At 41.8% G+C, this 24,443-nt stretch overlaps 1 protein-coding gene across 1 annotated transcript in view; it reads right to left on the bottom strand.

The window, feature by feature from the left end:
- Positions 1-10,128: 10,128 nt before the first annotated feature.
- The window catches only part of LOC143275404 (transmembrane protein 256 homolog), a 28,177-nt gene continuing 13,862 nt past the window's right edge, over positions 10,129-24,443 (bottom strand). Inside the window, exons 3-4 of the mRNA XM_076579480.1 lie at positions 18,603-18,683; positions 10,129-11,681 (exon numbers count right to left, since the gene is read on the bottom strand). Coding sequence (XP_076435595.1) covers positions 11,538-11,681; positions 18,603-18,683 — 225 coding nt within the window. The 3' untranslated portion in view covers positions 10,129-11,537. The remainder of the gene's footprint in view (positions 11,682-18,602; positions 18,684-24,443) is intronic.

Here is a 24,443-nt window from a genome sequence, read left to right as displayed (position 1 = left end):
AAATGAACGAAAGAATTTTCATGATGCAGACTTTTATGTTGACAGAACACTCATCAACAGCGACACTGGGTGTTCCTTTGTGCATTTTTCTCTTCCCAACCAGTGATCGCTCTGTTTCTTCACAGTTCATTCGTCAAGCAAAACATGTTAGTCTCTGAAAAAAAGAACAGTAGCAAAAGTAGAGAAAAAGTGTGCAACAGTAAAACACTGACAAAAAGTGTTGCAAATATCGGCATTGGATCTGGTCGCGGTTCCCCTTTTAACCACAACTTGAGACATTTCACCTCCACTAAAATATATCAATAAAATAATAATAATAATAATAACACTAATACTACTAATAATACTAATAATAATCTAATAATAATAATAGTTATAATAATAATAATAATAATAACGATAATAATAATAACAATCATAACAATAATAATATAACATCACAACAATAATAATAATAATAATCATCATCATCATAATCATAATCATAATATAATAGTAGTAGTAATAATAATAATAATAATATAGTAGTAGTAGTAATAATAATAATAGTAATATAATAGTAGTAGTAATAATAATAATAATAATAGTAATATAATAGTAGTAGTAATAATAATAATAATGATAATAATATAGTAGTAGTAGTAGTAATAATAATAATAATAATACTAATAATAGTAATAATAATAATAACAAATAATAATTATGATATAATAGTAATACTAATAACAATAATAATAATCATCATCATCATGATAATAATAATAATAATAGCAACAACATCCCAGTAATAATAATAATACTAATACTAATAATAATGATATTAGTAATAATAATAATTTTTATTATTATATAATAATAATAATAAGAAGAAGAATAACAACAACAATAACAACAACAACGAAAATAACAACAACAACAACAATGATAATAAATATTATAATTATGATTATGATGATGATGATGATGATGATGATATATCATCATCATCATAATCATAACCATAATATAATGATAATAATAATAATAATAATAATAATAATAACTTCACAATAATAATAATTATTATTATTATCTAACAATAACAATAATAATAATAACATCACAATAATAGTAATAATAATTGTATACTTTGAGCTTCGTCTCCAGGGTGATGCCTCTCCTGTTCCAGACGTTCTTATGGAGTCTGCCGAAGGCAGCACTGGCTTTGGCGAGTCTGGCATTCACCTCGTCGTCGATGACAACTGTGCGAGAGAGTGTACTGCCCAGGTATGTGAACTTGTCCACCGCGTTCAGTCGTTGCCCGTTGATGAAGATGTTTGGTTCAACGTAAGGCTTTCCTGGAGCTGGCTGGTGCATCACCTCAGTCTTCTTTGTGCTGATTGTGAGGCCAAAGTTGTCACAGGCAGCAGAGAACTTGTCGACACTGTGTTGCATGTCAGCTTCGGAGGCAGCGTTGAGAGCGCAGTCATCAGCAAACAGGAAGTCGATGACGGTGTCTGTCCTCACCTTGGTTTTTGCTTGAAGCCTCCTGAGGTTAAAGAGTGAGCCATCTGTGCGGTACCTGATGCCAATGCCTACGTAAGCGTCTCTGAAGGCATCTGTCAGCATTGCTGAAAACATGAGACTGAACAGGGTGGGGGCAAGAACACACCCTTGCTTGACTCTGTTGGAGACAGGGAATGGTTCTGAAGTCTCTCCATTGTCTTGGACTCGGGCCAGCATCCCATCGTGTAGTTGCCGTATGATGGTGATGAACTTTCTGGGACACCCGTACTTCGCCATGATTTTCCAAAGGCCATCTCTGCTAACAGTATCGAAGGCCTTGGTCAGATCGACATAGGTGGAGTAAAGGTCGGCGTTCTGTTCCTGACACTTCTCCTGGAGCTGCCTGGCAGCAAACACCATGTCGATAGTCCCGCGTTCTTTCCGGAAGCCACACTGGCTCTCTGGTAGGAGACCTTGCTCAAGGTGCGCTATGAGACGGTTGAGTAGCACTCTGGCCAGAGTCTTGCCTGCGACGGACAGCAGGGATACTCCACGATGGTTGTCACAGGCCTGACGATTTCCTTTGCGCTTGTACAGGTGTATGATGGAAGCGTCTTTGAAGTCCTGTGGAACTGCCTCATGCTGCCAGATGAGCTGGAACAGCTGATGAAGCTTCTCAGTCAGCGCCATACCACCTTCTTTGTAGACCTCAGCTGGAATGGAGCCTGAGCCAGGGTCTTTGCCATTGGATAGCAGACGGATAGCTTTCTGGGTCTCCTCCAAAGTTGGAATGGCATCCAACGACTCACTGACTGGCACCTGGGGGAGTCGGTCGATGGCTTCATCATTGATGGCGGAGGGGCGGTTCAGTACGCTGTCAAAGTGTTCAGCCCATCTCTCGAGGATCCCGTCCTTGTCAGTGATCAGGGTAGAACCATCAGCACTGAGGAGTGGAGCAGATCCGGAGGTGGTGGGACCGTAGACTTCTTTCAGGCCGTTATAGAAGTTCTTCATGTCATTCCTGTCTGCAAAGCCCTGGATCTCATCAGCTTTGTTGCTCAACCAGGAATCCTGCATCTGCCGCAGCTTCCGCTGGATGGTGCTGCGTGCGCTCTTCAGTATGTCTTTCTTTGACTGTGACTTGTGATCTTCAATGTGGGCCCTGTAGGCTTGGCGTTTGTCTTCCAGCAGCTGCTTGATCTCAGTGCAGTTCTCATCAAACCAGTCTTTGTGCTTCCTGGCAGAAGGCCCCAGGCACTCCATGGCAGTGTTGTACACCGTCTCATGCAGTGCGCCCCATGCTGCCTCCACATTCTGGTTGTCCAGCACGGTGGACTCAAGGCGTTCCTCCAGGGTGTCAGCAAAGCTCTGCTTGATGTTGCCTAGTTCCAGCTTGTTGACATTCAGGCGTTTGGGTGCTTTCATGCCCTGAGGCCGTCTCTTGGGTTGGATGCGGAGGTTGAGTTTGGAGACGATAAGGCGGTGGTCTGTCCAGCACTCGGCGCCGCACATGGCCCTCGCGACTCGTACATCCTGCCTGTCCCTCTTCCTGACGATGACAAAGTCGATGAGATGCCAATGCCCAGAGTGAGGATGCATCCACGACGTCCTGTTACGGGTAGGGAGGCAGAAGACGGTGTTTGTGATAAGAAGGTCGTGCTCGGCACATGTCTGGAGAAGTAGTTGACCACTGCTGTTACAGTTACCAACCCCATGCTTCCCAATCACGCCTTCCCAGGAAGTGCTGTCACAGCCAACTCTCGCGTTAAAGTCACCAAGAATGATGAGCTTGTCTGCGTTGGGAACAGTGGTGATGACAGCGTTCAGGTCCTCGTAGAACTTGTCCTTGATCTCATCCGGGTTGGTCATGGTGGGCGCGTAGGCGCTGACAATGGTGGTAAACTTCTTCCCGTTGCAAAAAGGGTTTCATCGTCATCAGGCGATTGTTCACTCCTTTCGGGGGGCCAGCCAGCTTACCAACGAGGGTTGTCTTCACTGCAAAGCCAACTCCTGCCTCACGTCTCTCTTCAGGTCTGCGACCACTCCAAAAGTAGGTGTAGCCTGCGCCTCGCTCACAGAGTTCGCCTTCTTCTGCCAGTCTGGTCTTACTTAAGGCAGCGGTGTCGATGTTGTATCTGGCTAGTTCACTCGCAATGAGTGCTGTGCGTCTCTGCTGGTCTGTCTGAGTCGCCTCTGTCCAGAAGCGTACGCACGTTCCATGTGGCAATGGTCAATGGGGTGCTCCTTGTTTTCTTCTTTCTTTCCTTTGTGTGTCGACCACTTGAATAGCGTCCCCGTCAGCCGCGGTATGCTGACTAGGGTGGTGTGGAGCAGGCAATGTTAAGGGCACCTTTTCTAGCCCCTTCCTCCTGCCATGGAGGTGAGCAGTGCTGTCCTGAAGAGGGCTGCTCAGTCGCTCAGGGGGCTGCCGATCTCCACCGCTGCTCCAGTCAGTGAAAAACGACCCTATGGCCTGAGCCGCCTGTGTGCAGGTCCGCGGCTATGACTGCCAGTGTACCCACTCCTGTCGCTTCGTCGCTCGCCTGTCGCCACAGGGCTTGGGGAAAATGATGGTATGGGATGAAGGATGACTGATGACTTGCGCGATGACTTTGTTTATAGTGAGGAGGAGTTGCGCACCGTCGACCTCACTCTCTTGTCCGAGACCGTCTGTATCCAGTGGCAAGACGAGGTCAAGACGACTGGAGATGGAAACGGATGCAGTGGATGACCAGGATGTCCTATGTGCCTCATCCTGCCCTCAGCACTCCACAGTGCTCTGCTGCAACCGCCTTCCTCTCCGTTGAACCATGAAGGTTTCTTCCGCAGAGTCCGCCGGATCCAGTCTTCACATGCTTGGGTAGACAAGCCCTAACTCACCGAGGTTTTGAGACCCGTCGGCTACCCTCACCCAGTTCAGCAAGCCTGTCAAAGCCGTTGCCCGGGGGTTGGGCGCTACCGCATGCTAGCAGCTTCTAGGACCCATAGGTGAGAGCTGGGTGCCGGTGGGGACCAATAGAGGACGAACCACTCCCGGAAGAGCGTGACAAGCCCCCCCCCCACCCCACCCCCCCCTCTAGAGGTACTACCCCTCCCGTGCACCCCCTAACCCCCACAATAACAATACATACTCATTGAATCACAACTTCAGTCCAACGATGTCTCCGAAACTGGCAAAAACGCACACCCACGCATACACACACACACACGTGCCAATGATAATGATTTGCAATAAAAAAAACCAAATCAAACTTATACATACTGACAAGTATGATTTCGATGTAACAAAAGTTACACCCCAAGTTTTATGAATTTACTTACATTAAGTTGTGTTTTCTTCCCAGTACTGAATAAATTGCATAAACCGAACATTGACATATGTGATTTATATTTATGTGGTATCAATTTATTTCGAATTTCAGTATTTTCGGGATATTCTAAAACAAAATGAAAGTTCTCATGCCCAGAGGGGCATGCTTATAAGCAGTCTTGGATGAAAGTGTTATAAAAACAACAACAACAAGAGAGGCAAGGCCTTCAAGACTCACTTGTGATACACTTTAAAAAAAAAAAATCTAATTGTTAAAATGTGTTCTGTATTTGTTATTATAAAGCTTCGCGTTAAAAAAAAAAAAAAAAGAAAAAGAAAAAAAAAGTCCTAACCAGATTCGAAACCCGCATGACCCCCGAAAACGGAGTATGGCTGCCTACATGGCGGGGTAAAAACGGTCATACACGTAAAAGCCCACTCGTGTGCATACGAGTGAACGTGGGAGTTGCAGCCCACGAACGCAGAAGAAGAAGAAGGAGAAGAACCCCGCGTGTTCAGGTGAGAAGAAACTGCCTTATCCATTACACTATCGTGGCTCCTTAACCGACGTTCAAAAATTCAACATTTGAACATACTTTTTTAAAGGGCGATAAATCAATTGCGGCATTCGCAGTGAGAACGCTGTTTAAATCATATTATTCTGGTGTATCTTGGGCATTCAAAAAATCTTAAAGGGCAATAAAAAATTCTTTTTAATGGCTATCGCCGCAATCACACTGCAACATTTAGCTGTTTTCACTAGATCTAGATAGATGTACAAGTTTAGTTACACCCGCCGCGAATGTAGTACGACACGATCGATTCAATTTCTCTTTTATGTTCATTCTAGTTTTATAGGTTTAAAGTTGATATGAAAATTTAGTATTTTGTTAAACTAATAACATGTAGAGCCAAGTACAAGTACTTCTAAACGTCGTAAGAAGTGAAAAGGACTTCATTTTGAGAAAAGTCAAGACTGGAAATTTTTTCGTTTCATCGTGATCAGTTCAAGGGTATTAACTCGCATGGTTTACAATTTTTAACTGTGAATTCGGACTGATTCTGTGGATATTTTTATGGCAGTTTGGGGCATAATCCAGTAAGTGATGAGGCGTTCACAAATCTTTCTCTGAATAAGTATTTGAAGGTCTCCTTCTCCAACTTTCCATCACATGTTAATGTGTATTGTCCATTGAATATAGGATTGAAGGGGCAGGTCAACAACTTGAAACAAAATGGCGTCGTTCGCGAAGAATATGAGCACGCACTTTGAATGTGTATAAATATGTGTACGCAATTGATTTTTGCCCATGACCTTCAGGGCTCAGCCAACAGATTTGTAAATCCACTCGTCGTATTGATTTGAGTATTTTCTGAAAAAGACCACTTGGGTGAATGAACATAGTGAAAGCCCTGTACACTGAGAGTAAAACACACAAGCTTTTTATGAATTGAGTATAATTGCAAAATGTAATGTTTAAGATGAGAAAGATCAGTTTAAAGCAAATTAAGTCCCCTTGCATTAATTACAGAGTAATTTCCCTTTTTTACTATCTGCACCAAAACGTTTGCAAAATAAATAAAACTTCCATGCTTAGCAAAAGAAGTTCCTGTTTGAACAAAAAATGATAATAATGACTGCTCTAGCTGTTGGGTCAGAATATCAGATCAAAGTGCCAAGTTTAGAGAATACAAAAAATATAAATATAACAGTAAATGCAGTTTGCATATAATTAGGCTTCATTTTTTATTTTTTTGTGCTCATCCCAGAGGTGCAATATTGTTTTAAACAAGATGACTGGAAAGAACTGAATTTTTCCTATTTTTATGCCTAATTTGGTGTCAACTGACAAAGTATTTGCAGAGAAAATGTCAGTTTACCACGGACACACAGACAGACAGACAGACACACACACACACACAGACAACCGAACACTGGGTTAAAACATAGACTCACTTTGTTTATACAAGTGAGTCAAAAATGGGATCATTGGTGCATAGACTGGTGTCAAGAAACATCAGCTTTAAAAAGATTGACATTAATAGATCTATAATAGCGTGAGCAAACATTTATCTTTTTCTAATGTGAAAAATGGTCTTTTTAACATGATCCCTAGATGTCAGCTAAAGTAACCTATGGTGGTGAATGAGTTCAGAGATCTGTACTTGCGAGAGCAAACAGTTTTCTTCATCTTTACTGGTTTTTTCAGTCAAAGATGAAATAATATCACAAAGTGGTCAGAGATGAGTTTGTGAACGACAACAACACCCATCACGTTGTTTTCATTGTTAATGTGTTAATGTGTGAATGTGACGGTGTGTAGCACCCTTAAGCTGCTGTAAACAATGGCTTTCTTGTAAATCCTTCAAACTAATAACATTCGCATCAGTTGATGAATCATAATGGAAAATAAAATCATCAACAATAAAATATTTTTGAGAGAAATAAAACGATTCAGCAAATCATTAATTTCATCAATAAACGTTTTGTTCGAAACTTTGTTCTTTTCATCAATAAACATTTTGTTTGAAAGTTTGTTCTTTTGTTTGGTGGTATCCTCACATTCACATACACATAATTATATAAATGGCACATACACACATAGATGCACATGTCAAAACACACACACACGGGCGCGCGCGCTTGCGCGCATGTACACACATGCATGCACACATGTGCACATGCACACACACACACCATAATATTTACACACTTATGTCCTCTGTGTAGAGAAATCTGAAGTTAAATTTTGCTTACATACACATGGACAGCAGACAATAAAATGACACTTCACAGTTAAAAACTGTCAATGCATCTGAGGTACCCAGGGAAGCAGATAGAATACAAATGATGAATGGCACTAGAGAACCATGAATGCCTCCATCCATGGATGAACGAAAATCAGAAGTTTTTTCTCACCTCCTGCGTTTTTGCTCTTTAATCTAGAAAAATCAGAAATTTAGACCGTAGAAACAGGGCTTGTAATGATGTCTTTGTTGTCAAAAAATACTGTGTCTCAATAACTGCCATGGGAGGCGACATCACATGAAAGTTTAAGAAGGGCTTTTTTCTGAGCAATTTTCGTCTGAAGAATTTTTAAATGACAGACATTTTGAAAAAAAAAAAAGAAAAAAAAAAGAAAAGAAAAAAGGAAATGGTGAAAAGAGTGTGTGTGTGTGTGTGTGTGTGTGTGTGTGTGTGAAGTCAAGACAAGTCAAGATTTTATTTCATGATGGTAAATTGAATAAGCAACAATTGCTTTTTTACATCAAGCCATCAATGAAAATAATAATAATAATAATTAAAGAGAAGGGGAAAAAATGAAGAAAAAAAAATGAAGAAAAAATGTAGGGGAGAGAGAGAGAGAGAGAGAGAGAGAGAGAGAGAAACAAGCAGAAGAAGAGCAACAACAACAACAAAATGATATATATATGATGTGTGTGTGTGTGTGTGTGTGTGTGTGTGTGTGTGTCTGTGTGTGTGTGTGTGTGTTTGCATTTGCATGCTGTGTGTGGGTGCACATAAATTTGCTGAACATAGCCCATAATTTTTCTTATTTCAATCAGTTGCTTTCCACTTATCTTTCAATTTATCACATTTAAGATATTTACTTATTTATTTTGTTTTTGACTCACTTGTGTAAACACTGTGAGTCTGTGTAATAGCCCATGTTTGTGTGTGTGTGTGTGTGTGTGTGTGTGTGTGTGCGCGTGTGTGTGCGTGTGCGTGTGCGTGCATGTGTGTATGTGTGTGAATCAGAATCAGAATCAATTATAATGTCAATTAAACCTTAACAAGGTTTACAAGACACACACGAAAAGTTACATATACCACATACAAAAAGTAAAACAATAAAGTAGAGAACAAGAGATTGAATGATTTCTCCCTGATATGGCATTTTTGGAAGGAGTTATTGACAAATCTTCCAAACATTCCCACGTTTTGTCTTATAGTATCAGTTGACTGGGTTTGATAATATTTTGTGTGTCTGTGTCTGTGTCTGTGTCTGTGTGTCCATGGTACACTTAAACATCTTCATTTTCTCTGGAAATACTTTGCCTGCTGATACCAAACTTGGATTAAACATAGCGGGAACAAATCTTCAAGGTCATACCAATAATAGGTTGTACATCTTCCCGATTAAGCTGTATTTCATGATCATCAATGGTTTATTTCACTGAGGACCCGTATCCAAAAAAATCACAATTTGGGTTTGGGTTTGAAGACAGCCTGACCTCTTTTTCTTGTTCGTAATCAAAAGAACCACAAATTCTGGACAGAACAAAAACAGTGACACTAACCATACCATCGACGTATTTACAGCATATGAATATTTTAAAGTGGCTACTGAATTAACTAAAATGAACATAAAAGAGAAATGGAATGGACTGGGTTGTACTTTCTGTAAGCCTGTCGAACATGAAGATCTGGAGAAAACAGCTGTATGTTATGGTATGCATGAGGCAATAGCGAACTCTCCTTTACCACAGTTCTTAAAGAACTTCTTAAATAATTGAGGTATGCCAAAATAACATGATTTAAATGGTGTTATCACCTTGAACACTGAAATCAATTTAACACGCAAAAAAACCCAAACCATATGTTTAAATATTAATTTTTAAATGTCATTGGTAGGCGTGATTTAGCACTGTAATTCTACATACTCTTGAATCAAAACTGCTTGGTTCGAACCTGCTATTACATCCCTCCTTCCACCCCCAAAGCTTTATATTATCAAACACGGAACACATTTTAATGACTTTTTTTTTGTTTTTTTACTGGATAAAGTGTGTATTGCAAGTGAGTCTTGAAGGCATTGCCTCTCTTGTATTTCATTTCATGCTGATATCTTATACAAACCTAGGATATGCTTTCAGGCCTGACCAGCACATTGGGTTTACATATAGGCAAGGCATATGCTCCTTTTTTATATTTCAATCTATGCAGATGTGGTGTTGCATACTGGGATCAGTCCGTACAGTTTGACACCTTCTTGAAACTGAAAGTAACAGTCAGCAAACAGCAGACAGCATTATTGTCCACTCCAATGCCTGATTCTTCTGCCCTGCCTGCTGAACGGTCATGTGTTCTGTTCTAAGGCCTGAGAACAGCGCTCAACAAACTCTTCCTTGTCAGCACCCTATCGCTGGTGACCGTGCCAGACTGGTTCATGTTGACTGCTGTAGGAAAGGGAGCTAACCCTCAGTATGCTGTGCCTCTCTCAGTGCAGTCTGCTATCAGCAATCCATAATGTTTACTGGTTTGTTGATAGCGTTCAAAGCAAACAAACAACACCGCCCCCTCCAAAAAAAGAAAAAAAAAAGAGATCATACAAATTTGACATCATATTTATTCACTTTTGTTGCACAATTCCATTTGTAGCAGCAGCCTACAAAAGGTCAAATCACCAGAATGAAGTTTCATCATTAAAGTCACATGATCAATCAATGCTAAAAAAGAACCAAAAAAAAACCCCCAAAACAAAAAAACAACAACCCTACCTTAAAATGAAGACAACATTCAAATAACAATGACAGTTCCTGCAAAATAACTTTCATTCCAATACACTAGTAGTTTAGTGAAGGTTTAAAGGTTAAAGGTCCCATAGTCTTCATGGCATTCGGGTATGAATTCATATCCACTGAGTCTAGGGTTCAAAATAGGATGGTGGGGCTGATTCCTCTCCTGCCATTTTAATCTTCTTCAACCAACATCATGTACCCCTTCACATGTGGGTGGAGTGGGGAAAGTCAGAGTAAAGTGCCTGTCCCAGGGGCACAACACTATGTCCAAAGGGGCTTCAAGCCCCCTTTACCTGTGAACACCAGTCACAAGGGGGCCTCAAACCCCCTTTACCTGTGAACACCAGTCACAAGGGGGCCTGAAACCCCCTTTACCTGTGAACACCAGTCACAAGGGGGCCTGAAACCCCCTTTACCTGTGAACACCAGTCACAAGGTGGCCTCAAGCCCCCTTTACCTGTGAACACCAGTCACAAGTCCAACGTCAAACCAATTCTGCCACAGCGTCTCCTGACAGTTGGACTTCACGATTCAAAAGTGCAGACAAAAAAACTACAAGGAAAAGAAAGCAATAATCTTCCTCACCAAGTTATCAAAATTTCAACATCAGTATCAAACAAACTGCCAAAAAAAAGGAAAGGTTGATGAGATATCACATGCACATTTGATTTTTCCATAAATATGCATAATTCATTTTCAACTTGATGCTACAAACAGGTTGCAATGTACACTGCATGTGCTATGACCACTGAGGCTACAAGTTCTCTACAATCTGCAACATTGATATTCTCACTTTCAGTCTAAACTGGAGAAAATTAAAGGACAATGAAAGGCAAAGATGATTATCTAAAAGTGAATGAATGAAACAAATAAATAAACATTTATCTTTCAAAAATAAATGAAAGCCTATCTTCCTGACATATTCTACATAAGAAAGATAAAAAAAAAAAAAGAAACTTTGGTCACGGCTGTGACTATCATAAAAAGAACATTTATAATTCAGAAAAAAAAACAAAAAAAAAACATGCTTATATTCTTTTCTAAATGAAACTATTTTAGAGCTGTCTAATGCTATAAATTAAAATGAGAAAAGAATACAGCTGAAGAGGAAGAAACAAAAACAAAAAACTGCATGTTCCATTCTTCACACACACACACACACACACACACACACACACACAGTGCAACCACTGTCAAGGGAGACAAGTGACCAGTGTGTTCACAGGGCCATGGCCAGCCAACCAACAATGAGCAGGATCCCACCGTAGGGTGTGACATATCGCACTTGCTGGTTGCCCGTCAAGGCATGGTAATAGCAGCTTCCAGAGAACAGAACCATTCCCACCGTGAGGAGCGTTCCCACCTGAACACAAAACAGCAACACTCAAGGTTAAACGCAATGTTTTGGCCATCAGGACAGTGAATTATTTACTGTGTTTAGGGCCTGGCACAGGAAGGCGGGGCCCAGTCCTCTCCTGCCATTCTAACCTTCCCCAACCCAAGTCAGGTGCCCAATTACAGCTTGGTGGAGTGAGTAATGTGCCTTTCCATAGGGCACAACACCATGCCAAAATGGGGCCTTGAACCCTGAGCACTAATGAACACTGGATCAGATATAGTCTACACAGTAGCAACATTGGGGTAAACTAAAAGGAACCCAAACAAAATCATACGGATAAGATGGAATAAATAGTGGCAAACATGTCTTCCAAACTAGAATGACGAAGGTTTCTGCATAATCGCTTAATCTGGTTTTGAAAGTGTTTTACTTTCATCAATTTGCAAGTCTGACGCAGTGTGATCACTGTAATGATCAAGTGTCATCACTTTGGATTTGGTCACACAAGAGCGGATGTCAGTCGTAGCAGATGAACTTTTCTAGCAGTCACACTTTTAAATTTAGAGTAGTTTTTATTAAAACACTTATTAAGAACGGAATCTATCATATTCATTCGCTCTTAGTTTTCTGTTAATCTCAACAATAACCATTCAGATGTCAATAACCAACCAAGTATGGCATCTGAAACACATCAGAATACGATTTGATGTCTCATGTTCTTTCTTTCTTTCTTTCTTCTCATTACTGTTTTGTTATCATCATTTTGGTAATAATAATTTTTGTGATTTATTTTCTTCCAACTTATACCACTAACTGTGTTATGACTTCAAGGCAAAATATCAGATCTTAGATTGTTCAGATCAAATTTAAACACATTGTTATCACAGCGAGTGCATTTTGATGAAGACAACATCTTTTGCTCCCAGATCTAAATAACATTTATGCACTAACTTCCCTTTGAACACTAGCGAAATATGAATCTCTCCTATGTTCAACTGGCAAAAAGGCAAAAATCACTGCACACATTAGTCACTTCAAGCAACAAAAAATGGAGACGCAGACCAGTGTAGACAATCTATGAAAAAAAAGTACTGCCAGTTTCTTCTTGGGTAGAAATGGAATCAAACCATGAACATTCCAAGATAGGAAAATTAATGCGTTATTTAGAAATCAGAGTGATATAAGTCGTTACTAAGAGTTATTGATATTTAGTGCATGAAAAATTCTGTAGCTAATTAATCATGATTATTTTTAGCTATATAGGAATGGCAGAAAATGCACTGTGTTGTGATATTTGATGTGTGTGTGTGTGTGTGTGTGTGTGTGTGTGTGTGTGTGTGTGTTAAGGGTGAGTTTGTGGGTGGATGGGTGGTGTGAATTGGCTTGTGGGTAAGTGGGTAGGTGTATATCTCAACAAAGATAACACAGTGTTGAACTTTGTTACTAGTTTACTGAAACTTTTTTCCCCACAGGTTTTCAGTGGACATGGTACAGACTTGAAAGTAGCATCAACAGGCCCAGCAATTACACAGCCTCTCAGCACTGTAATTTGCTTGTTAAGTCATTCTTACAATTTTCTCGCAGATGATTTTCAGATCTGTTTTCCCTTAGACTTTCCAACCCCTGCTTGTAGTTTGAAAGACAGTGTTGTGGATGCAACTGAGTGGATATGTGAGAATAAGATGCAAGGGAATAAGGCTAAAACAGAGCTAAGTGCCACTGGCACCAAATAAAAGAGTAATCAGGTTACCTCTACCCCAGTGTCCACCTCTAGCTGTGATATTCCATTCTCCAACACTGTTAGAGACTTGGGCATATACTTTGATGAAACACTCTCCATGAATGTATAATTTTATATCAGACATGTGTGCTGCACTCTGTTCTGTCAGTTTTGTAGATCAGGAAATATCGGTTGTTTTTTTCTTTCCACTATTGCTGCTAACAGTTTCTTTCACACTCTCCAGATTAGACTGCTGTAACTATCTGCCAGCTGGTCTTCCCGAAAACAAACTAAATCTCAACACATTCACAATCATGCACTCCAACTTGTGCTCCGTAAACAAGGCATGAGAGTGCAACATCACTGCTCAAAAGACCTGACTGGGTTCCCATGATGACTAAAATCTGCTACAAAATTGCCGGTCTGTGATTTCTGAGTCTCTGACAGAACAACATGCCGCTATAGTATAACTTTTTCTTCTCCATCTATACCAAGGACGCTACGTCTCTTGACAGTTCAGCACTTCTTCCTTGAGACCTCTTGTAAAAAAAACATTTGTCTTTGGGGCAAATCTTTAGCATAAACAGCCATTTCTTTTTTTCCTGCCATGAACTTTATGAAGGCTGCTATACTCACTCTTTGAGGAGCTTCAAAGAAAAGATAGGGGGAAAAAAGAGGATGACGAATGGATATTGGGGGAAGAGATAAAGAAAAGAGGTTGAGAGAAAATGAAAGCACAAGAGGAAACAATTCATACTTCTTAGTTGTATTTAAAAAAATCAAATCAAATCATCTGACACTGATAAGCAATCAATATGTATCTGATTCTCTCACTGGCTCTGTCTGTCCACACACACATGCACATGCACACTCTGACTCATTCACAGAGAGAGAGAGAGAGAGAGAGAGAGAGAGAGAGAGAGAGAGAAAAAACGCAAACGCAAACGCAAACGCATGTTCTTAAGCACACATTTCTTGCTTGTAACAGAAATGATTTGCCATAGAAATTCGACTCAGCCATGCACGCAATATGAGTGACACGGTCAAGTTACCCTGCAGACACTGTGCGTGAAGAAACCTTTATTATCCGTTCGGCACTTTTGTTTTAACAAACTGTCTCTCCATAAATGTCACAATTATGTGTTTTAACTCATATAATAATTAATATACATATCTATAACATAATATGATATATTATACTGTATAACATTTTATGATATATATATTCTATGACATTACATCATATAACACGATACTATACTATATTATACTGTATTATACTATACTATATTAACCTCTAAAACATCTTATCATTATTCAAAAACTTTCCCTCAGAACTTTTCAAGATGTGACCCGCTTTTGTTGAAAATGTGTTGTGCTTGTACATGGTTCATAGCCACAGCACCCTAACTCTGATACCTGGTATGGTCGTCCCATTGTGTCAGAAATAGCATGCAAATAAAAATGCAATTTTTCAAAATAAAATTTTGGTCAGTTTCTGCCATTATATTTTGGTAAACTATAAAATCGTGTTATGCGTACAAAAAACTACTTAATCATGCAAGAGAGAGAGAGAGAGAGAGAGAGAGAAAGAGAACACTGAAATGTTTAATGTCATTAGCTGAAAAGCTCTGGTGACATAGTAGGTACTAATCAGGATAAAATGGTGCACAATATATAAAAAATTGGAACAAAACAAAACAAAAACAAACAAAAACCCCCACAAAAAACAACAACAAAAAACCCACCCAGAACTGAAACAACATAAACTAATAAGAGATTTGTGACACTTTGGCACTTTGTCATTGGCACATATCATTAACACTTAGTACAAGTTGCTTTCTTCACCGAGGTGAAGAAAGCAACCTTCCGGCTCATATGCAGCAACCTCCAGCGCAAGCTTCGTGAGATTCAAAATGGGTGGTGGACCAACCTGGCAGAGAGGGCTCAGCTTTGTGCAGACACTGGTGACTACCGGGGCTTATACGAAGCCTTGAAGGCGGTGTACGGTCCCTCATACCAGGTCCAGAGTCCTTTGCGCAGCGCAGACGGCCAGGCGCTCTTCACAGACAAGACGTCGATCCTGAACAGGTGGTCGGAACATTTCCAGGCCCTCTTCAGCGCCAACCGCACGGTTCAAGACTCGGCAATTCTCCGCATCCCACAACAGCCAGTGAAATTACAACTGGACGAGCTACCAACCCTAGAAGAGACTGTCAAGGCCATTGAACAGCTGAAATGTGGCAAGGCAGCAGGGGTTGACGGAATTCCGCCGGAGGCGTGGAAGAATGGAGGCCCAGCACTACACTCCAAACTCCACAACCTCTTTGTCTGCTGCTGGGAGCAAGGCAAACTACCACAGGACCTCCGTGACGCAGTCATCATCACCCTGTATAAAAACAAGGGAGAAAAGTCGGACTGCTCCAACTACAGGGGGATAACTCTGCTCTCCATCGCAGGCAAGATCCTCGCCAGAGTCCTCCTAAATCGGCTGGTGCCTACTATCGCCGAAGAACATCTCCCAGAGAGTCAGTGTGGCTTTAGAGCCAACAGAGGCACCACTGACATGGTCTTCGTTCTCAGACAGCTACAAGAAAAATGTCGGGAACAGAACAAAGGACTGTATGCGACATTCGTCGATCTCACGAAAGCTTTCGACACCGTGAGCAGAAAAGGTCTGTGGGAGATCATGAAACGTCTAGGATGCCCCCCAAAATTCCTCAGCATGGTCATCCAACTACATGAGGAACAGCGTGGACAGGTCAGACACAGCAACGACCTTTCGGAGCCCTTCCCAATTGGAAATGGAGTGAAACAAGGTTGTGTCCTCGCGCCGACCCTCTTCACGATCTTCTTCAGCATGATGCTCCAACAGGCCACTGAAGATCTTGGCGACGACGACGGTATCTTCATCAGATACCGCACTGATGGCAGCCTATTCAACCTGAGGCGGCTACAGGCCCACACCAAGACACTGGAGCAACTCATCAGAGAGCTTCTGTTTGCCGACGATGCTGCCCTCGTCGCCCATACAGAAGCGGCCCTGCAGCGTATAACGTCCTGCTTCGCAGAGGCTGCGCAGCTCTTCGGCCTAGAAGTCAGTCTGAAAAAGACGGAAGTTCTCCACCAGCCTGCCCCACAGGAAGAATTCCACGCTCCTCACATCAACATCGGTGAGACAGAGCTGAAGTCGGTCCACCAGTTCAGCTACCTAGGCTGCACCATCTCGTCTGACGCCAAGATCGACAAGGAGATCGACAACAGACTTGCAAAGGCAAACAGCGCATTCGGCAGGCTGTACAAGAGAGTGTGGAACAACAAACACCTGAAGAAAGACACAAAGATCAGCGTGTACAGAGCTGTTGTACTGCCCACCTTGTTGTATGGCTCCGAAACCTGGGTCACCTACCGGCACCACATACGACTGCTTGATCGCTTCCACCAGCGCTGCCTTCGCACCATCCTCAGCATCCACTGGAGTGACTACATCACAAATGTCGAGGTCCTGGAGCAGGCAAAGACTATCAGCATCGAGGCAGTGCTGCTAAAGACCCAGCTACGTTGGGCAGGGCACATGTCCAGGATGGAGGACCACCGCCTGCCCAAGATCGCGCTGTATGGCGAACTGTCCACTGGCCACCGTGACAGAGGAGCACCCAAGAAGAGATACAAAGACTCCTTGAAGAAAGCTCTCGGTGCCTGTCACATTGACCATCGCCAGTGGTCCGCAGTAGCCGCTGATCGAGAGACCTGGCGACGCACCATCCACCAAGCTGTCTCCTCCTTCGAAAACAACCGCAGGGCCAGCCTTGAGGACAAACGCAGAAGGAGGAAGAACCACGACGCTGCAGCCGCGAACCCAGACCAGACTTTCCCTTGCAACCGCTGCGGCCGACTCTGCTTTTCCCGCATTGGCCTTGTCAGCCATGAGCGTGCCTGCATCAGACGTGGACAACGCCCTTCCTAGATCTTCGTCAGCGAAGCCAGGCCATGAGTACAAGTGACATGGGGTAATGTGCCTTTTTTTCAGTTGTTCATCTCCAAGGTTTGAACAGTACACAGAAGACAAAGTACAGATAAATCATATAATAAATATTCATGCATGTAACATCAACACACATCATATCAATAGAAACACATATAAAATACATATAAATCCTGAAATAATTATTCATGCCTCAACATCAAAACCCATCATATCGGAGAGAGAGAGAGAGAGAGAGAGAGAGAGAGAGAGAGAGAGAAGAATAAAGTCTGCACTCAAGCCAATTTTTCCACAAATATTACTGGACCAAAGCCCAGACTGGTCAAACAGGCGTAACCAATTAGGGAGTGCTGTAGTTTGTTATCAGCATCACAGCGTGTTGAGAGGAAAGAATAAAAGTGGGGTGCACACCAAGTTTTTTGTTGTCTCTGGGAAGAAAATGGAACCTGGCACAGACTGATGTCAAGGTGCACGGGAATCCTTGACTGACTTGGGAGCTGTGTGCTGCTTAGTGCTGCTTTGTACTGCTACTGTACTTGTAGGGCTCCAGTAAACACTTCAAATAAACCACTCCATGTCGTCCTGCTCTAGGTTTGAGGAGAGAGTGTGAGTGTGTGCACCTGTCCTCTACCTGCAATCCTACCTTTCTCCACTCCAACTACCCTTCCCTGCCAACCCTTCCTGTTCCCGTCCTACAATATGCATGACACAAATATCTATATAGACACATGTCACCCCCCCCCCCCCCCTCCGACAAATATGCATGAGCAAATGCACACATACATCCAACATTACATTCCAGCACACATACTGAAACAGATTATGCAAAAACATACAGAGAATAGATGCCCACAAATGCTTGCAAGCATACACACACACACACACGAACACACATATATACATCTCTCTCTATCTCTCTCTACATACAGAAAAACATATTTGAAGTAGATAAGGACTTAAGTTGTCAACCTTTGCCATCCAGTTTGCATTTTCAAAATCATTAAAACTCATTTCTGCAAAATAATTCAATTTTTTAACACACTTTCTCTATTCCAGGGAGACGTTTTTGTTGACAATCATAAATGCCATGAAATATCTACCAGGTAATTCAAAAGACCTTTATATGCTCATGCATCCACACACACATGCATCCACACACACATGCATCCACACATGCACAGACACACATCCAACACAAACACTCATCCTTACACTCAAACACACACACAAACACACTCACCAGAACAGGTCTCCGTGCCAATGGGGAGGCCAAGAGAGCCACACTGTTGATCAAATGCATCCGGTTCCCAGTCATAAAGGTCTGAAAATGAACTGAAACCTATTTAAACAATCCTTTATTTTCCATGCATTCATTGCATTTTTCTTCTTTTTTTTTTTCCTTTTTTTTTTGCCTTTGTGAGTTTGTGAGCTGCTACTCCTTCATTCACTTGAATCCATTTGTAGACTCCTACATTCCCTTGAATCTATCTGGCATAGCGTATATGGATTTGTCCGAACACAGTGATACCTCCTTGAGCTACTGATACTGATACTGTAGTCTTTTACATATATGAGCATTTTTATCTTGCTGATTAGACAGAGTGTGCATGCTAAGTAAGTTCAAATCTCCATGATTTATTAGCCCACTAAGTGCCTATAAAATGTGGGCTGACATCCTGCATAAAGTGTTGCCATAGTGCCTATAGTATAAGACCTCCACTGACATCCTGCATATGTTCCAATTTTTCTTTCATCAGAGTTTGGTTCATTGAGCATAAGGCTGCGGCCATAGTAAACCCGGTTTTTTACCGCAGTCTTTTTTCCGGCCCGGGTAAAAGATCCTGCCCGGCTTAATTGCTCTGTGGTGTCACCGATGACGGATGTGGGTGGCCATAGTGGAGCAGGCCCGGCCCGGCATTTTCAACCCGTCGTTTCGACTTTCGTGCAAAACGTCCGTTTGCCGGGTCGACGGAAAGGAAAAGGGAAAGAGGAAGAACTCCGTTCCTTATTTTTCAATGACTTATCTCCCTTGCAAACATGGACGAAGAGACGTTGATCAGTGCTGTGAGGCTCAGAACCTTTATTTACAGCAAAAGTGACAAGAGACATGCCAACAGAGATCTTGTGGCGGCTGCATGGGAGAACATTGCGAAAGAGGTTGGGGAAAATGATAAGTGTGCATCCTAAATTGCTGGGTTTTTTTAAAATTCACATCTCTCTCTCTCTCTCTCTCTCTCTCACACACACACATACGCACGCACGCACGACACACACGCACGCAGACACACACAAACACACACACACGCACACACACACGCGCACACACACACATGCACACACACACACACATATGTGCACGCAGATGTACACACGCACACACACACACACACGCATGCACACATGCAGACTGCCCACATGCGATAAAAAGTAGGCTACGACATCAAAGCTTTCCGTACTGCCACTGCCTCATTGTGAGCCCGACCACTGACTTGTGGAAGGCCTCTCCAATGCTGAACATCTGTGTCAGTCTGCACAACTTGGTTTTTGTAGTCTGATTCCTTGTCCGGGATGTAATTACACAACACACACACAGCTTTGACTAGATCAATGGCAAAAAACTGTCAAAGTTTTGATGGGTTTTCTCATAATGCGCCATGTGCTTTTACACATGTGGTAACAAGTCAACCTGCCAAGGCAGACTGCCCGCAGGCGATAAAAAGTACGACATCAAAGCATTCCGTACTGCCACTGCCTCATTGTGAGCCCGACCACTGACTTGTGGAAGGCCTCTCCAATGCTGAACATCTGTGTCAGTCTGCACAACTTGGTTGTTGTAGTCTGATTCCTTGTCCGGGATGTAGTTATGCAACACGCACACAGCTTTCACGATATCAATGGCAAACACTGTCGCAGTTTCGATGGGTTTTCTCATAATGCGCCATGTGCTGGACATAACACCGAATGCACACTCCACCTGTCTTCGGGCTCTGGAAAGTCTATAATTGAATATGCGTTTCTCATTATCCAAGGAGCGCCTGGGAAATGGCCTCATCAAATTTGTCATGAGAGCAAACGCTTCATCGCCAACAAACATATACGGTAGTTCAATGTTTGTGTTGGGGATTTTTGATGGTTCAGGAAGATGAAGTTTGCTTTCAGTAACTTGAAAAAGTTAGTTTCCTGAAAAATGCCTCCATCGCTGCAGCTTCCAAAACCACCTACATCTATTACCAGAAATTTTCCACCAGCATCTACAACTGCCATCAGGACGATGGAAAAATGACTCTTGTAATTGTAATGCAATGTACCAGAGTGGGTGTGTTTGCCGTCAATTGCCCCGACACACAACGGAAAATTCCATCTTTGAAAAAATCCTTCAGCTGTCTTGATCCACATGCTTGCATCAGGAACAGGCATGTGCAATGGCTGCAGTCTTTCGAAGAGAACTCGGACAGTTTTCTTGATAATGGTCCGGACTGTTTCCTTGCCAAGACGGAAGTGGAATGCAAGAGATCTGAAAGATTCGCCGGTTGCCAGAAATCTGAAAACAAAGGAACAAGCAAGTTTAGGTGACATAACACATTAAAGAGAGAGTATGAATTATAATTAGATACTTTGTGTTTTGTAGGATAATTTAATGACTTTTACTGCAGCTACAATTCATTACTGTTCATTTTTAACATGATTTCAGTGACTGTGGCGGACTGCAAGAACAAATGGGCTTCACTGCGGGATCACTTCAGGAAGAAGCACAGAGAGATGTCAACTGCAGTCTCTGGGCAAGCTGCTAAGAAACGACGGAAGTGGTATCTGTATGACTTTCTCACATTTCTGATACCATCATGCTCCACTGGATTGACAAGCGGCAACCTTCCCAACCCGGACCAAGACCACCAAGATGAAAATGAGTCATCAGATGACCAAACTCAAGAGACAAAGTCAAGACACACAAAGTTCAAGGTACCTTCCCTCAGACGACGACAGTCTTCGGCCTGATGTTACTCCACTGCGTAAAAAACGACCCACTCACTGCTCAGGGAAGAAGAATGACATGTAAGGTATTGATAAAGAGGTCATCAACGCCTTTAGAGAAGTACAGAATGAGTTACCGATGGATGAAAACGAATGCTTTTTTAAAAGTTCAGTGCCTGTTATGAAAACATTGGATGTGATGCAGGCTTTGGAATTGCGGGGAGAAATTCAGAAACTGGTCATTTCTTTCGTGAAATCGGCGAAAACACAAGTAACAGAGACACATGCACAACAGACACTCATCCCTTCCCCACAAACCAGTGCATCTACTTCAGGTGCAGCTCAGTTCCAGTTCCAGCAGTCTCAACAGCAGCCTTACTATGTGCAAGATCAGTACTTCACTCAGCGAGCATATTCACCCTGAATGTTTATGAATGTGCATTGCCAAAGGTACCTTTTTGTCACGTGTGCTATTTTGAATACTTGCATCATGATGCGAATGAAAACTGCCAATTCTTCAGTTAAAAATACCTTCATGTGATCATGTCACTTTTTTGGTTGTTTTTCAGCAATAGTATTTTGCTAAAATTGACACTGCTTCCAGTCTCAGTTTCCAATAATAATTAAAGATCATAATGTATATATGTGTATACTTTTCATGTGGTATTTTTCAAACTCCATTTGATGAGTAATGTCTACAAAAAATGTCTGTAGACTTAGTTTTTTTAAGTGTTCAGTTATTAGTTTTTGTTTCATTTTCCTTTCTCCTCTCCCCCCCACCCCCTTTTCTTTTTGTGGTGTGACATAGTGTGGATCACACCAAAGTGATGGCTAGTTAATCATTAATGTATGTAAACAAAATTAATGCCTGTATTTTGAGTGATCTTTGCTGCTTTTTCTTTATTATCAATACTTTTTCTACTTCTTCTTTATGTACTTCTTCTTTCTATCTTCTTTTCTTTCTTTTTTCTTCTGTTTTATGGTTCTTTCTTCTTTGTTTGCTTACAACTGTCAAAGACTGTGCTCGATTGTTTGTAAGCAGACTAAAATACTAAAATAAAGAAATTACTGCTTTAACTTTGTGCTCTTGATATCATAAATGACAAAGACGATGTGTGAAAGTAAGCATTATTTGCACTTATGTGTGTATGTATTTCACAATTTACTGTTAAAATACAAAACCCATGTACTTTGGATAACGGGTACCACTGGCTTTTATGCAAATGCATAAATGTTTTCAAACGCTCTCTCTCTCTCTCTCTCTCTCTTACACACACACCCACACAAAACATGGAAACACACAAATACAACCACACACGCACATACACATTCACACGCATTTGCACCGCGCGCGCACACACACACACACACACACACACACACACACACACACACACAGACTGACAGACAGCCAAACAGAGACAGGCACACTCAAATGTATATACATACAGGAAAAAAATTCAAATGGTTACCTCAGTGTAACAACAAGTCGTTCTTCCGGTGGAACTGCTCGGCAAAAGTTAGTTGACTTTTCTCAAAGATCAGGTGCACAGAGTTCAAGAAGATGATCAAAAGAATGAGGTGTCATTCTGAGGTACTGATGAAACTTCTCTAAGTGATTGCGCAGTTGGGGCATCAGATGGTGATATTCTTCACACATGTGTCTCCATCTGTTGATAGGATGAACAGCGAAACGTCGTAGGCTCCCTCTTTTCTTCCTCCACCACCACAGCAACAACAACGATCTGCTCCGTTTCGTCCGCGCCATTTTGATAATGACGACTCACATTTCCCTTGACCGCACTTGGCCTCAGCAAGAGACGGCTGTCAAAACTCCGGAAAGCCAGGTTTACTATGGCCACTTTGACGGACCCGTTCTACCGGCTAAAGAGACGGCCGTCAAAACTCCGGACGGCCGGGTTTACTATGGCCGCAGCCTAAACAGACTCTGAATGGTTAGCTTGATGCATCTGGATTATAAAAATACTATTCAAATGAGCATAAATCAGGCAGACCTTTTCTTCTTGATAATGATTTGCTGACTGGACAACATGGAACACACGTGGAAAGGGGGTTGCCTCATATGCAAAAAAAGGCGTTGAAAACTTTGTCCAGTAAAGAAAGTGACCCCATTCAGCAGATTTACACAAATTTCTAAGCAATGCTAATGATTATGGATAGCCATAACAATGGAGATGGATCTCTCTTGTCTGAGGATTCATTTGAACATGAAGGTGAATGACTATGACAGTGATGAAACTGACAGCCCATTTGATGTTAACCAAGTCCATCTATCCAATCAGACAGTGTTTTTGAGCAGGTGGCTATGACAGAATACCTGCAGCAAGTGTTGAAAGAGGGGGAGGAGAGGGAGAGGAGTGATGTAAGACAACAGGTCAATGCCAGTCATAGGGCGTGGGAGTGAGTGTGGCCATTGGATGTCAGTGAACTGTTCTTTCACTGCTTACTGCCAGAAATAGACAACCACCAATAATTCACAATTTGCATAAAATGCAGGGTTGAAAGTGCACTGGGCGTGAAACATGTGCTTATAAGTCATAGTTTTAACGCTTTTTGTTGATGAATCAGGTGGTTGACTTGTTTGAACAGGAGGCAAGACGGATGCATAGCAAACAAAGAACTTCACCCTCTAACTGGGGAAAGCTCTTCGCTGTCAAAAAGCTTGACTGCTCGGTTTCTGAGAAGATGATTGACTTTTTTGTTGACTGTACCCACCATGTTTGCCACTGTTGGGAAAGTTATTCACTTACATGTCTACAAAAGTTGCGATTTGTTTTCATGAACTTATAGCCTGTTTTAATTTTATCTGCAGGTATAATCTGCAGGTATAATATGCTATTTCCAGCTCTGTATTTTGTTTGTTTTCCTATTGGATGCCATTCTGTGGAGGCTGAAACTGACATTTTTGTTCCACAAAAATTATTATCTTCACTTTCAAATGCTTGAACAGTTATCTACAATCAAACTATTTTTGGGGGAATGCCCTGATTCAGAATCAGAATCCACATTCATTTTCCTTCACAAAAAACCACTGCTTGTTTTCTGTATCTCCCATAGTTTTTGTACACAAAATCTTTTTATTTTATTT

The sequence above is a fragment of the Babylonia areolata genome, chromosome 30, assembly GCF_041734735.1.
Source record: "Babylonia areolata isolate BAREFJ2019XMU chromosome 30, ASM4173473v1, whole genome shotgun sequence".
Classification (NCBI taxonomy): Eukaryota; Metazoa; Mollusca; class Gastropoda; order Neogastropoda; family Buccinidae; genus Babylonia; species Babylonia areolata.
Note: the sequence above shows the minus strand (reverse complement) of the source record. Positions and strands in the feature narration are given on the sequence as shown.